General features: G+C 37.5%; 1 protein-coding gene across 1 annotated transcript in view; it reads right to left on the bottom strand.

The window, feature by feature from the left end:
- HPS5 (Hermansky-Pudlak syndrome 5) overlaps nucleotides 1–17,867 on the bottom strand; it is a 38,141-nt gene that overhangs the window by 11,910 nt on the left and 8,364 nt on the right. The window contains exons 5-16 of the mRNA XM_012654264.1: nucleotides 17,280–17,472; nucleotides 15,678–15,811; nucleotides 13,203–13,415; nucleotides 12,820–12,891; nucleotides 8,994–9,082; nucleotides 7,179–7,357; nucleotides 6,546–6,704; nucleotides 5,452–5,638; nucleotides 4,654–4,777; nucleotides 3,624–3,773; nucleotides 2,212–2,289; nucleotides 1,341–1,918 (exon numbers count right to left, since the gene is read on the bottom strand). Coding sequence (XP_012509718.1) covers nucleotides 1,341–1,918; nucleotides 2,212–2,289; nucleotides 3,624–3,773; nucleotides 4,654–4,777; nucleotides 5,452–5,638; nucleotides 6,546–6,704; nucleotides 7,179–7,357; nucleotides 8,994–9,082; nucleotides 12,820–12,891; nucleotides 13,203–13,415; nucleotides 15,678–15,811; nucleotides 17,280–17,472 — 2,156 coding nt within the window. The remainder of the gene's footprint in view (nucleotides 1–1,340; nucleotides 1,919–2,211; nucleotides 2,290–3,623; nucleotides 3,774–4,653; nucleotides 4,778–5,451; nucleotides 5,639–6,545; nucleotides 6,705–7,178; nucleotides 7,358–8,993; nucleotides 9,083–12,819; nucleotides 12,892–13,202; nucleotides 13,416–15,677; nucleotides 15,812–17,279; nucleotides 17,473–17,867) is intronic.

Genomic DNA, 17,867 nt, shown 5'->3' with positions numbered 1-17,867 from the left:
ATTTTTTAAATATTAGATATTTCCTACAGTTGGCCTAGTAGAGCTTTTTTGAAACTATGTGGAGGTTTTCTTTCTATATCATGATGATAACAGCAATAAAAGAATGTATCTCGTTCCTAAAAAAAAAAAAAAAAAAAAAAAAAATGTATCTCTCTGTGGTTACTCACTTTTCGTAATGAATGAGAAGTTTGCTTAAAGTCTAAACCAATTATTAGAAACATGGCATCTGTTATTCAAGCAGAATTCTGAATTAGAAAGATGCATCTCTTCAAAATGTGAGAACATAATGTGGAAAGGGCAGTGCAAGGTCTTTAGGGTGTGAGAGTTGGTTTCTGTATCAGGATGACAAATAGTGCAACCTTCAGTAAAATCTGAGGTAGACACTGCTGGCTGTGCACCAAAGTCTCTGAGGCAGACATGCAAGCTCCACTCATATTCATTCTCTTCGTCCTGAACAGCTAGATAGACTACATTTCCCAATATACTGTGCAGTTAGTTAGGGCCATATGATAGAATTCTCACCAACAGAAGGTAAACAGAAGAGATGTAAGTCACTACCAGGCCAGGCCTATAGAACAGCATGTTCCACATGCCTTCCTCTGGACACAGCAACCCAACCTCAACCTCAAGCCCTAATGGGTGTTGGAGCTTAAAATAATAGAAGGAACTTGGAATGCTGGATTTCTACATAGAAGAGAGCTGTCCATTGACCTGAACACCTGTCCTAGACTGTTATATGAACAATAAACTTCTATTATGTCTGAGTTATTACATCATGAGATCTTTATCACAGCAGTTTAGCCTACTCAACTATTATCTCTCTGTGCCTCATTTCCTCCTCTATAAAATGGACTGACAACACCTAAAGATTGTTGTAAGGATGAAATGAGATGATGCTGAAGTGTTTACCATAATATCCTGTACACAGTAAGTACTCAATATATAGTATACAGTATATTATTTCTATATCAGTAAGTTACATGAGGGATTTTCTTATTTTTATATATCTGCATTTACAAACATTTCACTTTTTAACACTAACTTCTCCAACATTGCTATATTGTTTTCTGAATGTGACTGTGGGAGAAATAAAACTAATTTCTTATAATACGGTTATAAATTAAACCAATGTTTGAAGAATTACAAAAAATTTAAATGAGTGGAAAATAGGATGGAGAACTGACCAGAACAGAGGTGATTTTCTACTTAAATCTTTTCTTTAAGCCCCAAAATCCCAAAATGCTACTACCCTCTACAACAATTTCTATTTTTTTTTCCTTTTAACTGTCCCTTTATCTGGAGACCAATTTCTATCTTTGATAAGGCAGTCTGATTATTACCTTTCAATCCTTCAATAAAAGTATCCCAAACAGAAGGGCTGTTAGGGTAACTAAGCTTGATACTCTCCTTTGCTCTTTTCAAGTCCAGGAGAAAAAAGTACTTTTTCAGGAACTGACAAGCCGGAATTTCAGGAGAGCACTGTTGCAAAGTATAGTCCACATGTCTACTTGTGCTTTTGATCTCAGAATTCAATACATTCAATTCCAAACACAATGCTGTCAATTCAGCCAGGTCATTCTGAAGACCCTTTGCTATGGTGCACGGAGAACACACTTGAAAAACGTCATCCAAGGGCTCCCTGGAATTACTTAGAGAGTCACATGCTGTTTGATCAATAGTTTCTTCACCCTCTAAAGAGTTCCTTTTTTCTTTTTCATTATCTTCATCTAATATTCCCTTTTTTGACTCACTAAGCAATAGCACATCCTGGTTCGATTTCACGGATGAGTTGCCAGTATCTGAAATGCCTGAAAAGTCCTTCATGACAAATGTCTGTTCTAACTGTGAAAGCCACTCCTGTAAAACCATTCTCAGAGACTCGGGTTCAAATAAAATCAGGGGGTCCTGTAACTTGGTCCTATAGAAGACAGATAAGTATAAAATTAATGTTTCATGTATTTTTTTAAACAAATTAATTCATGCTAAATAAACCTAATTGATACAATATACTCATCTGGAATAAATGTTACCTTTCAACTCTTTATCTCAGCAAGATGACAGAACAGAAAATATTAACTTTGTAGTATTTTACTAATTCTTGAATCTGAATTCCAAATGAAGCTTCCTCTGCCCCAGACCATCTCTCCACCATTACTGATGATCTCAGAAAGTCATTTCCATTCCCTCTAAAACTTTCTCATTCATACTCACATTGCTTCTGTTGTTGCTACTTTAAGTTCCTGGAGTATGTCTTCTTCTGGAGGTTGACTAGTTATCTCTTTTTTCTCCCTAGAAAAGCACACAACATAATAATATTCACAAGAATTAGAGAGGATCAGAGCTTTTTTAGACAAATATTTTTAAGTGCTTACTAAGTGGCAAGTATTGTACTTCATGTTACATGAGACGAACAGTGTATAAAAAGTGGTACGTGGCCTCAACGTGAGTAAGCTCAAATCAGAATAAGCTCTAATGAGAAAGAAGGGCACGCAAACAGCTAACTATAACATAAAAAGAATAAACTGAATACTAAAAGACCAGCATTTTAAAGCACATTGTGATATGAAAGCAGAGAAGAAATAATTATTCTGACAAGGAAATCAAGGGAAGCATTCCTGAGGAGGTGGTATTTGTGTTATGAAAAACGGTGGAAAAGTATTCTAAGTGGAAAACACAGCAAGAAGAAAGGTAGTGAGGTATTAGAGCACACACCCAGTTCTCGGACAGGACTGGAATTTAGAGCACTTAGGAGGATGTGCTTGGAAATGAGGCTAGAAAGGTAGCTAAGGTCAGGCTGAGAGCTGCCTGAAATGCCATGTCAAAAAAACCTGTACTTTTTTTTAAAATATAAATATATGGATTCACTTAGTTATTCTGAAGATTAGACACCTTTTATCTCATCTGACTGCCCAGATACGCTGGGCCCATGGGTCTTCCACTCTCAATTCCTGGATGAGTGCTGCTTGCCTTTAATGCCCAGATCCCCTGAACTATAAGATAAGGCAGAAACTAGACAAATGAGATACTTTGCACTATGCTAGTCCCAGGGCTCTACTACAACTCTACTGCATAAAGACTACACCACCAGCATATCATAGGAAGGTACTGACATGACTTCAATGCCACCTGTTTAATCAATGGTTTCTTCATTGTCTATGAGTCTCTTTTTTCTTTTTCATTGTCTTCATCTAATATTCCCTTTATTAACTCATCAAGCAACAGCACACCCTGGATCTTACAGGCCAGAGAGCATTCGTGACTTACCCAAGGTCACATGCTAATCAGAAGCAGAGCCAGGACAAAGCCTAGATCCTTGGTCATCCCACTCTCAATCTAATATCTCTCTGACATCTCAGAAGATTGAAAAGATTATAGGGGAGGGAAGGGAGTAGTGCAGGGGAAAGATGGAAAAGTACGAAATTAAATCTCTCAATAGATTTGCTACAAGTTGATGTAACTTTTCAACACTTTGTGGAATTCACAGTTTTTATGAGCTAAACAAACAACCTTCAATGCACAGGGTCACACGTGTACCTTCTCCAACAGGACACAGTCTATCTATATTTTTCAAACTGATAGCTGGCACCCCTAGAATTTACACAGATTCATACATAAGGGCTTACTCGATGTCTTCCTCCTTTGGGCAGGCAACTGAACTCACATCCTCTTCACTTGATTGCTCATCCCCCCTGGCTTCCGGTCTCACTTTCAGATCAGGGCTTGTGTGAAGGGTGCCAATCTTCTCAGTAGTTTTACGCACAAAGCTAGAAACACTGGAGGTCACATACAAAAAAAACTACATGAAAAAAATCTTATTACTGCCAAGAATGAAAAATTTAGTCCCTGAGTTTTCTATGTTCCTATTAGTCCTAGGAGGGCAACTTGGACTTAATAAAAAGAAAGATTGTTTATAGCAACTTCTCTAATCAACTATAGATTTCACAGAAGGCCCATGTAAAACTTACAATACAATAATTCATTTCAGTTATTAAACTGCCCCAAGAAACCATGATTCAGTAGTAAAGAAAAGGTCTTTATTTAACTCTAGTTATGTCTATTTCCGTCCACTTAGACAAAGTCAGTCATGTGATCATCAGCTCCATCCTGGTCAGAGAATAACAAAGAATCTCTTCATGAAACTCAGCTGCAAACTGATCATAATATACCCTTCTTAACAAGCAAAATTTGTATCTAGTAAGATTCAGATAAGCAGTTAAGTAGCTGTACAAAATCTTCCCTCTCAAACTCTAATGCCAACCCTGGTCCCATGGATTAGCTAGAAAGATTTATGAAAACATTCCAGCTCTGAGCCCAAACTGAGAAAGGATCAAGAAATGACTAATGATACATGGAAACTATTCTGATTAGGGTTGAGGGAAAAACAAATTTTTTAATTTTTGCTCTGTCAGGGTGGGGCACCCACATCTGTATCAACTCAAATACCTAGCTACTAAAACAAAGGGGGAAACTAAATTCCCTAAGGCTGAAATGAGAAGTTAACAGCTTCATATGACAGGTTATGTGAGAAACATTAATAACTTAGAGACTCTTTTTCTCATTTAAAATGTCTTTCCATTCTCAGCACGAAGTACCTAACGTGATAACTGAAGCAAAATCAGAAATGGAATTAAATGACAGGACTAATTGGTTTACCTTTCTTTGACAGCCTGAAGAGACACCAGGGGAGACGGAGAACGAAATGATAAGGGAATGCCGAAGGGGAGAAAAGTTTCATTCTTATCTGTCTCAAGCACCACTGGAACATGAGAAACATTGTCTAATGAGGAGAATCAGGGGAAAAAGAAATAAAATTTGATCACATGGGATGGTTTTTAATCTTTAAGGAAATTCTGAAATGCATAAACCAAAAGAAATGAAGGATTCAATACCAAAATCACAACTGACCCAGATACAAATGGGGAGAACACAGGTTTACAAGATGCACAGGATGGTCCACATAAAACACTCAGGCAGGTACATTCATTTACCTACTAACCCTGAATCCCCATAAGTCAAAAAGGAAGTTTAGAGTCTCTATTAATCTCTTCTCAACAGTTCAGTCACAGGAATACTCGTACACGGAAAAGGGAAGGCACTGACCCTCAAAACCGCAGTAACTTTTCATTCCTGATGGAAAATAATTTGGTTAGTCAGGATAAAATCTTCCTACTCTTTTGGTTAATGACCATCTTTCTTAATCTTTCCAGTATTTTGATGCATGATCAAAATCAGGATCTTTACCAGCATTAGCCCAAACACAAGGGAAAGAAAACTAAATAAAAACTCACTCTTCTAGTAGTGAGCAGATCTACAGGCCCGGATAGAAAGTCTATCAACATGCTAAAAATTATTAACACCTTATAGAAACTCTATGCACAAGATAATCCTCATAAGGAGGACTCAGAAAATAACAGCTTCACATCAGCAAGCAACAACAGACATGTTTACCACCTTCACTTCCATGTGAACCACAACACTGATCTGGTGGCTCTTCTTCCTGATGTGAGGTGAATTCTTTAAGTCTCTCATCTTCTGAGAGGGTTTGGCTGTGAAGGGAGCAAGAGTCTTCGTCTGACTGACTGCCTCTTCTACTACTAATGATACGATAAATACCAGAGTCCAAGATGCTGAAACTTTCCTAAAATGAGAAGAATTCCAAAAAAATCAGAGTGAAAATTTCCTTTATAACACAATATGACTTTTCCAGAGAAATGTCAACACTAAAGTACAAAGTTAATAACAACAGCTATGGCTTATTAGAACAAACTGGTGAGCGCCTGGCAGCTGGGTCACTCGCTTGTGCTAGTGACATCAGTTGCCATATTTCTCTAGTTTGTCTTCAAAAGCATGGCAGTGAGAATGGGGATTAAATGAGACAATCCTGAGCTGCACTCAGACTCAAATTAGGGTGAAGCATCTGAAATCATGCATTAGGAGCAACACAACTTGTGCTGGAGGCTATTGAGGTACATCTGGGCACAGAAAATAATAAACAATGACAAAACAAATGTGGCTCCAACACACACCTAAATGGAGGCTTCATATGGCTGTCCAATTGCTGAAAGAAAAAAATCCACCCCCTACCAAAAAAAGTCTACAGGGAAAGGGCAAATGTTGGGATTCTAGACGTAAATGAGTACAACCTAAAGTAGAGAAATCTTATTCTACAACAAAACCCTTTTAAAAGTGAGAATACCTGGCCGGGCACAGTGGCTCACGCCTGTAATTGTAGCTCTCTGCGAGGCCGAGGCGGGCAGATTGTTTGAGCTCAGGAGTTCGAAATCAGCCTGAGCAAGAGCGAGACCCTGTCTCTACTAAAATTAGGAAGAAATTAATTGGACAACTAAAAATATATAGAAAAAATTAGCTGGGCATGGTGGCGCATGCCTGTAGTCCCAGCTACTCAGGAGGCTGAGGCAGGAGGATCACCTGAGCCCAGGAGTTTGAGGTTGCTGTGAGCTAGGATGATGCCACGGCACTCTAGCCCGGGCAACACAGTGAGACTCTGTCTCAAAAAAAAAAAAAAAAAAAGTGAGAATACTTACATGTGATGAAATGGAGCTTCTTCTACTGCTACAAGCTGAATCCAAAGGTTCAAATTTTAAGATCAATTCCTCTAGTTGAGAAATTAGGTCACTACAGGTTGCATGGTCTAGCTGAGATTTCAGATGCTCCAATTTCTCTATAGTCAAAGTTTTTCTTGCCTGATAAAAGGATAAGTAAAAACCCAACGGAATAGCTTATTGTTTGTAACTAAATCTATATTCAAATGGCCAATATATTGAAAGAGGTCTAATATAGAACATAAAACTTCAAAGGTGCTTTAATTAAGAAGGCTTAGAAGCTAGTGAAAGACTTAATGAGAACTATCTTAGGAATAAAGAATTTAATTAAGAATTACCATACACATAATCATCCCCCTTAAAAGCAAGTTCTGAAATTCAAGTAAATTTGTGGGATAAATTCATTATTTTTTTTAAAAAATGGAAAATGTACCTTCTTGCTTACCCTCCATACCCCCTAGACATATCTATCATGCTTTCTCTGGGCATTTATTGCTGTATCTGTAGGTCATATAAAAAGGCCTAACAAAGACAAGCAATTTTATAACACAATCCTATAAACTAGCATTGTTTTACTAACCCTTGATAAACACATCTATGTAAGCTCTGACTCACTCTGCTGGCAATGACAGAATTTTGGAAAAGACAGCATGTGCGAGCAGCCAGGTTCCACAGGCCTCTCCTTAGCAGGCGTTCCACACAGCGCTCCACAGATAACAGTGAGAGATGTGACACTTTCCCATTCAGGTGCAAACAGAACAGCTCATTCTTGTAGATAGCCACATCCTGAATCTCTACAAAAACCACAGCAGTGAACACAGAAGATGTAAACCAAATACCTCTTTTTACATTTTTGCAAAGGCTGAAATTATTCTAATCAATTCACTTCCTATGTAGGGTTTGGCTTGATTGAATTTCATCTTTATTTTTATATAATGCTCACATTTCAATGAAAAAATCATATTCTAAAAAGATCAAGAATAAAAGATGTGGAGAAAGAAATACATCTCTCTGATAAAATCCTGTTTAAAATGCTATTTTCTGTGAAAAAAACTGGGATTTTAATAAAAGAGGATAATCTACATTAGAGACCAGACTGTAACAATCCTGCAAGTTAAAACCTGGTGCTCAATGAATGGATTTTAACACAGTATGTAAATCAATAAACAGTTCATGAGAAAATATCTGTGTTAGCAGAATTTCTTGAAAGGACTTAAAAAATTAGTTTTCAAGGGATATCCTTAAGGAATTTAATCTACAAAAAATCAACGCAGATCGTACCAGTAAATAATGATTTCTTTCTCTTTTTTTGGTTTTTACAAAGTAGAAAAAGACTCAAAAAGTCAACATATACTCTCTACTGAGCATCAATAGTAAAACGCTAGATTTCCCCAGTTTCTGGCTTTAACCAAAAGAATACAGAGATTGATTTTCTCTGTCTCAGTAGCACACAATGGCTATTGTTTCTACAAGGATTTTTTGAACCCCAAACTATAAAGATACAAAATGGGAGTCACAGCAAGACTTCTAGCAGGTATAAAGGTTCAGGGCACATAGAGGGGAAAAATGAACCCATTTGTTGCTTAGCAGTACTTACTAATATTTAAAAATAAATGAAAATTGTATTTAAAGTTACTCATGAAAACTGGAGGACATTATGTTAAGTGAAACAAGCCAAGAACAAAAAGTTAAACACCACGTGTTCTCACTCATATGCAGAAGCTAAAAAATGTTGATTTCATAGAAGTAAAAAGTAGAACAGAGGTTACTAGAGGCTGGGGAGGGTGGGGGAAAAGGGGAGATAGGGAGAGATTTGTAAAAGGTTATAAAATTACAGCTGGATAGGAGGAATAAGTTCTAGTGTTCTATAGCATTGTAGAATGACTATAGTTAATAAAAACATATATTTTCTTTTTTTTTAATTTCAGAATATTATGGGGGTACAAACGCTTTGGTTACATAAATTGGCTTTGTATCATCTGAATCAAAGTTATACGTGTGCCCATCCCCCACATAGTGTGCATTGAACGTATATTTTCAAATAGCTAGAAGAGAGGATATTGAATGTTCCCAACACAAAGAAATGATAAATATTTGAGATGATATGCTAATTACCCTGATCTGATCACTATACAATGTACCAAAACATCACTATGTACCAATAAATATGTATAATTATATGTCAATTAAAAATAAATAATAAATAATAAATAAAATTACCCATGAAAAAAATAAATAGCTGAATACAAATTTACAAATGTATGTTTGGGAAATACCCTACAATGGGAAACATCTACGATCAATCTTTAAAAGAAATGTTACCCCACTCCATTTTTCAGCTTCTTACATTGCAAGAGAATCCTCCTACAATAACTAAATCTTTCACAATAATAAGATTAAAAATTATATAAGGAAGAAAAATTTAATTACCTTTGACCTCACTCCAAAGAAGAACTTGAACATTCTGAGGAATGAAAATATAAATTCCTTTTTCTGTCCAAGTCAGCACACAATGCTCACTGCAAGAGAAAGTGGAAGAAGTCAAGAGAATTTGAGTTTGTTAAGACACAGACGTTTATGATATAATTCCTGGAATTCTCCCATTAGCTATCAAGGTAAAATTGGACTGTACAAAGAAAACACAATAGTGATCCAGCTAATCAAATCCTAATACTTTTCTGTCTGTAACAACAGCCTTCTAAAAAAATAGCAAAAAATGAAGCCAAATTGGGAAAATTCAGACACATACACTAAATATCTTCTAGAAAAAGAAAATGCTGGTATCTGGAAAAAAGAAAAGCTTAGGGATGACTTACCTAATGTTTGCAAAAACAGTTAAATTCCCCATACTTGATAAGACAGGTGCACACTTAGAACAAAGACTAACGTCGTACTGCCAATCACTGCTCTAATGAGCCACTTTTAAGAACAGTAGTATTTCGACATCATTAGTTGTGTGTGGGCGACAAAAGGTTGAGAATACCTGGTCAACTATGTGTCAGGAGCTTTAATAAGTTCTCTCTATATATTATCTAACTCTGTAGTTGCCCATCAAAGTAGGTATGTTATCCTTATTTTATAAAAAAGAAAACTAAGGCTCAGAGAGATGAAATAATATGCCCAAGGCCATTCAGCATGAATGTAAGAGAGTCAGAATTTATTCCAATGATACTCTAGCTCTAAAATTGGGCTTTTTTTCTGTATACCTCAAAGAATCTTTCTCCTTTATTTATCTTTACTAACCCACCCACTATCTGTCTGGAATCCTGATGATTCCACTTAACTGAATTCTCAAAAAGCCATACATTCCCTAACTGCCAAACTCAAAAACCCTTCACATTTCCCATTTTCTTGACCCCAAGCAGAAGCCAACCCTACTGACTGCTCCTTCCTTCTTGAACCTCACCTCCCTGGACTCCAGGACACTGTACTTTCTTGGTTCTCTACCTTTCTCTCCAGTCCTCTGGTACTCTCTATCTCTGCTCATCTCTTTCTATACTCATTTACATATATATGTAGTTTACTCTCTCAAGGCTGCTACTATTTCTTATATACCACTGGTAATCCTCTTCTTACCCCTGGTCAAAACATTCTTCAACTTAACAACGTTCTCATTCTAACCACCTTGCAAGGATCAGCAGTTCTACTCCCCTCTGAAATCCTCCCCCTACTGCCCATAGCAATTGCTTCTCCTTCCACACTCAACCTATTCCTTGTCAACCCTGCTCATATGGCACTTAATCATCTACTGCTGTCATAACTCATTTTTTTTTTTTTTTGTAGAGATAGGGTCTGACTCCATCGTGCAAGCTGGAATGCAGTGGCATGATCACAGCTCACTGCAGCCTCAAATTCCTAAACTCAAGCAATCCTCCCACCTCAGCCTCTCAATTAGCTAGGACCACAGGTGTGTGTCATCATGCCCAGCTAATTTTTTAATTTTTTGTAGATATGAGGTCTCAATATGTTGCCTAGGCTGGTCTTTAACTCCTGGCCTCAAGCAATCCTCCCGCCTCTCCTCCCAAAGTGCTGGGATTACAAGCATGAGCTACTGCTCCCAGCCAATATTCATAATATTATATAAGAGAGTAGTAATAATGGAGGAATGAATACGGTTTTACAACAGTATACGGGAACAAGTGTCTAATCTAAGCTTGCTGGAGGAGTCAGCAAAGGTTTCAAAGTGGCATTAATTATTGCTTAAGCTGAGGAGTAGGCAGAGCCAAATCACGAAAGGCTTTGTTTACCATGGCAGGCGCTGTAACAGAAGCTTTAAATAGCTACACTCAAAGGAATAACTATGGTTCCAGAGAACCAAGCATACTGTGGCCTAGCTATCAGAAAACATACTCTTAGGTGAGAGACTTCCCCATCCCGGACACATCACACCACGGTCAACAAATATTTATGAAGTGTCTATCAGGTGGCTGGGTGTGGTGGCTCATTCCTGTAATCCTAGTACTTTGGGATGCCAAGGCAGGAGGATTGCTTGAGGCCAGGAGTTCAAGACCAGCCTGGGCAACATAGCAAGACCCTGTCTCTACAAAAATAAAAGTTAAAAAAATTAGCCGGCCATGGTGGCGTGCACCTGTAGTCACAACCAGTCAGGAGGCTGGGGTGGGAGAAATGCTTGAGCTCAGGAGTTCGAGGTTACAGTGAACTATGATCATACCACTGCACTCCAGCCTGGGCAACAGAGCAAGATCCTGTCTTTACAAAAAAAACACCCAAGTATCTATCATATGCCAGGCACTAGGCCAAGCACTGAGACTACAACAGTGTGAACAAAGCAAACACAAAACCCTCACAGAACTCACTGTTGAGGAGTAAGACAGGTATAAATACCGTACAAATATGTAATTATAAACTGTAATAAGTGCCATAAAGGAAGAGTGGTAAAGGAGGAAGAGTTTTTAATATGTTTTATCTAATGATGGGCAAATAAATAGCTGTCTTTCTCTAGTAACTTTCAGGATGAATTATAGGTTTATTAAAGTGTTATAAAGTCTGTATTTCACTTTTAAATACTTCAGTGTAAGTAGTGTAACATACACATAAGTTAGTTTTTATCCTTACCCTTAGAGGCAATTAGTTAACATTTCAACTGTTTTTTAAAAAAATACATTCTAAGAATGGTTAGACTTTAAAAGAACCCAATCAGGAGTCCATACACCAGTGCACCCTATAATAACCTCTAAATAACACTTTCTGAATCTGTATTAGAGACCTTATTAATTAGCCTAAGGGATATTAGAAATAATTCTTCACTGATGAAATAGGTAGAGTTTAAGACACATAGACTGACTGGAAATCATACATTGGTACCCCAACCTTTGCAGAACAAGAGACAAGAACTGGCAGGCCCAGCAGTTGATAATCTTTAGAATGACACTCTATTAGTAGATTTTGCACGTAATCCAACTACAAGGCTAGTTGAACTCTGACATTAGAATATGACTGAACCTGGCTGGGCATGGTGGCTCACACCTGTAATCCCAGCACTCTGGGAGGCCCAGGCAGGAGGATCCCTTGAGGTCAGGAGTTAAAAGAGACCAGCCTGAGCAAGAAGAAGACCCTGTCTCTACTAAAAATAGAAAGATTAGCCAGGTGTGGTGGTGAGTGCCTATAGCCCCAGCTACTCAGGAGGCTGAGACAGGAGGATCCCTTATGCCCAGGAGTTTGAGGTTGCTGTGAGCTAGGCTGACGCTATGGCAATCTAGCCTGGGCAACAGAGCAAGACTCTATCTCAAGAAAAAAAAAAAAGGAAAGAATATGGCTGAATCTGACTTGAGCAGATCTTTTATGAAAGGTACTTGTCAGAGTACCTAAACAGCAGAGAGCTGAAATTTCGCCAAGCTTACAAAGAACAAGTTCTACAAATATTTTTGTGCCTAATAGCTAATAAACATACATCTGTGTGGCAGATTTCAGTCTGGGACTTGCTTTCGTCGTAACATCCCACCAGGTAGGGAAGGTTATGAGAGAACAAGCACCTATAGCTCTTATCCCTAATTGTCAGCAGTTCCCCAACAAGTACAAATTCTCTAATTGGTTTTGAAAGGGAAGGTATTTCTGGGATCTTTCCATTTCTCTCATATACAGAACATTTCATTTAACATAATTATTTCCTAACTTTTCAAAAATAATTTAGTGTAAAAACAACCTTAAAAAGCTAACTGCCTCCGAACAAGAAACAAAGAGAAAAAGGTAAGTCTTGTTTTTTTTTTTTCCAAAAGGATCAAAGGGAGAAACTTACCTAAGATGCAAGAGTTTGGGGAAAGACAAAGACTGGGAGGCTCCAACTGTATGATCATACTGAGGTTCTGATCTAGAAAGTAAACGTATCTGGTAAGGTCTTAATTACAACACAGAAGTATACTTCTCCCAATATTGGAAAACTTTTGTCTCCAAAACAAACTCAAGAGCCTAATTGCATCTGCCCTTATTCAACTCACTCTAATCATAGGAAAGATAACTGATTAAAGACTTTTTGGTTTCTCTGAATCTTTTAATAAAAATTCAACTTCACTCTTAAAAAGCATAATAAAATGTTTAACGCATATAGACTAGCAGAGATTTTAACCCAGTCCTTCCATATGGGTTCCCCAAGAAATCCCAACCAGTCATACAAATCATTACCTTAGATTAATCACAGGGAGAGGTGGCAACGAGAGGAGTTTCTTGAACTGATGTGTGCTTATAACTTCCCCATCAAAGTTCACTTCCCACATCCTGGAGCCAGGGCGAGCACAGTATATCAGAGGTTGCTGACCCCCATAACATCTTTCAGGAAAAAAACAAGCTCCATATTCTCCATCTCTTTGCTTGTTCCCAATTTTCCAAAACTTTTCTCTAATACCCAGAAGAGAAAGAAAGCATGTTTACTTATAAAAAAAGTAAAAATCAGTGGCACTACAAATCAGCACGGCTGTAATAACCTCACTCACAATGTCTTCTCCTTCATTCATACTAGCAATATACTGACAAGAATAGAATGGAAAGGTCAAAATAGGGTTCTGGGTCTGATTTTCCATTAACCATTTCTGTGACAGAAAGCAAACCATTTCACGTTAGTACTCAGTTATTAGCCACAGAATAAGTGGCTCAGAATTAATGTGATGGCCCCTTTCAAATCTAAAAAGTGAGTGCTAACAAACCATTTCATACACCCTTGACTCCTGCTGATTGCATTTCAAGTCACTTTGTAAAACATTCTTTGCCTACTCCGTGGAAGCTACTAATCTACCTCTCCAACACTGTCTCCAAGCCACTCCGTTAGCATAAACATCTTTCCTCAAAATGCCAGATCCTTCTGAAACTCTGTACCTTGGAACATTCTGCTCCCTTAGGATTATATGAGTGAGATATATTAAAAAGCTTACCACACTGCCTGGGGAAATGGAAAGTAAGAATGATGAAGAAGTTGTCTCCTTCTAAAAACTCTTATTACTTATTCTTTATGACTTAGCTCCATCATTCTTCCTCTGAGAAACTTCCTTGACTCTCATATGCTGCACTGCATGCTTCCTATCGGTGCTTCCATAGCACTTACTGCATTATAGATGGTAATTTTATCTATTTGAAGAGTAGATTATGACTTTTCAGGACAAAGGCCATTTCCTATTCCTCTTTAGTTGAATTCTCAGTATACAGCACAGCATCTGACCCACAGAAAGTACTTAATACACTGTAATGCTCCATAAACTCAATCTCTTTAATGGAGAATGATCTAATATGCTCTCTAGCAGGAATTTACTAGATGACCTCAGATAATTCAATAAATAATCCTGTACTTACTTGCTTCATGAATAAAATATAACATCTGCTTTACTGTAAGAAAATGGATGTGAAAGTGCTTTGAAATGTATACGAGCAATACATAAAGTTACAGTTTTACTTATATTCCTTACTCAGGAAATAAAATATATTGCTTGTTTATTTTATATCCTCTATGATGCCTAGTACAATGCTAAGGATCCAGAGTACAGTAAATGTTTGCTGAGTGAAAAAATGCAGTCAATTCATTCTCATTTGCACTGTCATTAATCTCACTTTCTACATTTTCAAACAAGTATGTGACAGGCACAAGGTTAGATATTTTCGTATACATTATCTTAGTCCTTAAACTATCTATATGAAGCAAATTCATATCTATCACTGTGGCTAGTCACTAGGAGTCCCAGTTGTTTTTTTTTTTAAATGCTGTTTGTAGTGAATTCCCTGGTGTCCTGATGGTTAAAAATGCTATTTGTTAGGAGGGAACATAGGTTGAACAAAAAAATATTCTTTTCCAACTTAAATAAATTTTTAAGTTACTGTACTATCCATGTCCCTGAAAACTGAATTCTAGGTAATAGAGTGGGCATTTCTAAACGTGTTATTTTTGCAATAGGTTCTATGTTATTGTCATCCAACTCCAGTTACACCCCTGTGAAGTGGGTACCTATAGTTCATCATACAATTCTCCCTTCTCTTGTGTATGCTCAAAATTCTCCACAACAAATTTTTAAAAGAAGGAATGGTCCTGAGAAATATGGTGGCTGGCCAGGGCCAGTGGAAAAAAAAAAATAATGGGGCGGTGAAAATTTCTTGCAGTGAGAATGGCTGAGGAACTTTGGTACAGTTATACACAATATTCAATTCAAGCTGTTTCCTATTTTGTTCTAGTATTCCACAGCTACCTCTAATACACTTCTTTGCCATTCATTGTACCTTTGGCTCCATCCTTGAGATTTTGGTGAAATATTTGTTAGCTTCACAAAGCTCTTAACTAGTCTTCATCCAATTTTACCTTTTAGTAAAATTCTATTAAATACAAAACAAATTTCAAAAACAACAACAAAACTCAATCAAGGAAGCCTTCCTGATATCCCATATTGAAGCAGGCCTTTGGCCTTCTCTCATGGCACTTACATCGTGCCTCATGTTAGGGGGTTCACTGAATACTTGTCTTAGTCACCCACTGGACTGTTCAGTCTCCTCTACTCTCTAACACACGACTGGCTCCTTACTAATGTCTGTATACTTGATTGAGGGGTTTGGGCTAGATAACATCTAAGTCCCTTCTGGTTCTAAAATCCTGTCTTTCTGATGACTGATGGTTGGTCAACATACCTCTCAGTGTCACACAAGAAGGATCGAGTAAGTGAAGATATAAGTAGTCTTCCATCCAAATAATCTAACTGGACAACACAGGAGTCAACTGTTGTTATTGTCTGAACAGGAAACATCACAAAAGCAGCAGCTGCCTAAAAGGGATGTGAGAAGGAAATAAAGTTTACTTCATCATAACATATAATCTCCTCCTCTTTACTTTTAAATGAAAATAACTTGGATAACACAATAAAATTTTTAAACAGGCCAAAATTTAATTTGTTTTTAAGGATATGAAAATTTCACTCATTTAAAAGTTTTGTGAAATCATTTGGTACATAACTGCAGAAGAGAATTCTGAAGGCTCTTTGTGATTATTTAATCATAGAGGTTGGAATGAAAAAGATGAAGCAAGTTTTAGAATACACGAGAGAATTTTTCACCTGTAGATAATACCTCTCCTTTTCCGAAAAGGACAAATTAAGTCTATACTATGTGTAGGGTTTCAACTGTATTTTTGACCAAAAATAATTGCGAATCAAATGATAACTTTGATGGATCATTATGGCCAAACAAGAAGAATATTCTGATGTGTTCATTTAAATGAAGTAATTTAGAGCCAAGCACAGTGACTCACACCTGTAATCCCAGCACTTTGGGAGGCCAAGGAAGGAGGATCACTTGAGGCCAGGAGTTCGAGACCAGCCTGGGCAACATAGCAAAACCTCATCTCCACAAAATATTTAAAAATTAGCTGGGCATGGTGGTGTGCACCTATAGTCCCAGCTACTTAAGAGGCTAAAGCAGGAAAATCACTTGAGCCCAGTAGTTTGAGGTTACAGTAAGCTATAATCGGGCCACTGTACTCAAGATTAGGTGAAAGAGAGAGACCCCATCTCTCAAAAAAAGTATTCTTGACAATAGTTGTTAGATCTCTTCTTTTCTGCCAGGATCCCACACAGAAATAAGCCAGTGAGAGACAAATCCCCCACTTCTGACATAATGGCCTTGGAAAAGCGTGACAGTGAAAAGCTGGTTTGCTGTGTCTCAATGACAGACTAGAGCATTCTGTTAGAGTAACCTGAGTCTCGACCTTTCTCTACAGCAATAATTGTGGAAGGAAGCCTGAGGACCCACACAACAGAACACAAACCGGGGGTGCCTTTAAGACTCCATTCATAATAAGTTTCTCTCCATCCTGAGAGAAAATATTCTTAGACCCATGAGTTTCTTCTACACAGGGACCAGAAGAGCAGGAGCCTAGACTTGGTGCCATTTCTATGTTTGCCATTTTATTCACAGAACTAATAAACAGATGTCTTTTCTTTCTTAATAGCCCTGTATCAAAGAATGCGTTGTTTAAATGAGCCATGCAGGTGGAATTAGGGAGTACTGCCTTAGATAATGCACAAATTATTGAAATTAGCTCACAGAAGCCATTCTGTAACAGTATCAAGCCAAAACAGGCCACCATATGTACTACATACAAACAAGTCTGCTCAAAGTCTCCAAGTCTGGGCTCTCAATCAGTCCCCCAAGAAATACAGTAGATAAAATCACATGCTTTAATTAAAAATTCTGTAAGACAACACCACATACACAAAGAACTGGACTGGTTCTCACCTTTGCTTGTTTAGAAGTGTTGAGTTTGATGGCAGAAACTTTCCCCACATGATCACCTACAAAAACTCTAAGAATAGCTGTATCCCAACAGAGAGCTGTAACTTTTCGGCCTTTGTGTTCTGAAGACACATAAATTTGTTCTGGTTTCCCACGACGCTCTTGATTTAATTCCCAAACAATTACAAGACCTTGACTGCAAAAATTGAGTCACAGAAGGAAATTTTTGGTAATTATAAAAGGTACAATTTAATTGCATTACAATATTAACTATTTAAATATATGCAAACTTTTGTTCTTCAGAAAAGAGGAAGTAAAAAGTTGAGGTATTAACTTACTTGCCTCAGTTACTAAACCAGTATAATAGGAGAAATTAAATATTCTAAACTATCTCTGTTCTTTTCTCTTGCAATGCCTTTAAAATTTTGTTGCCTCAAATTAGCATTTTCTACAAACATGACGGTGACCAACTGCCTGTCCTGGTTTGCTAGGTACCGAGGGGTATCCGTGCTAAAATTGGGACAGTCCTAGGCAAACCAGGATGGTTGGTCACCCTAACAAACACACTTATCAATTTAAAATGGATCTGGA

Source organism: Propithecus coquereli, unplaced genomic scaffold (genome assembly GCF_000956105.1).
Source record: "Propithecus coquereli isolate 6110/MARCELLA unplaced genomic scaffold, Pcoq_1.0 Scaffold44, whole genome shotgun sequence".
Classification (NCBI taxonomy): Eukaryota; Metazoa; Chordata; class Mammalia; order Primates; family Indriidae; genus Propithecus; species Propithecus coquereli.
The sequence above is the reverse complement of the archived record's forward strand: the minus strand, read 5'-3'. Positions and strand labels throughout refer to the sequence as shown.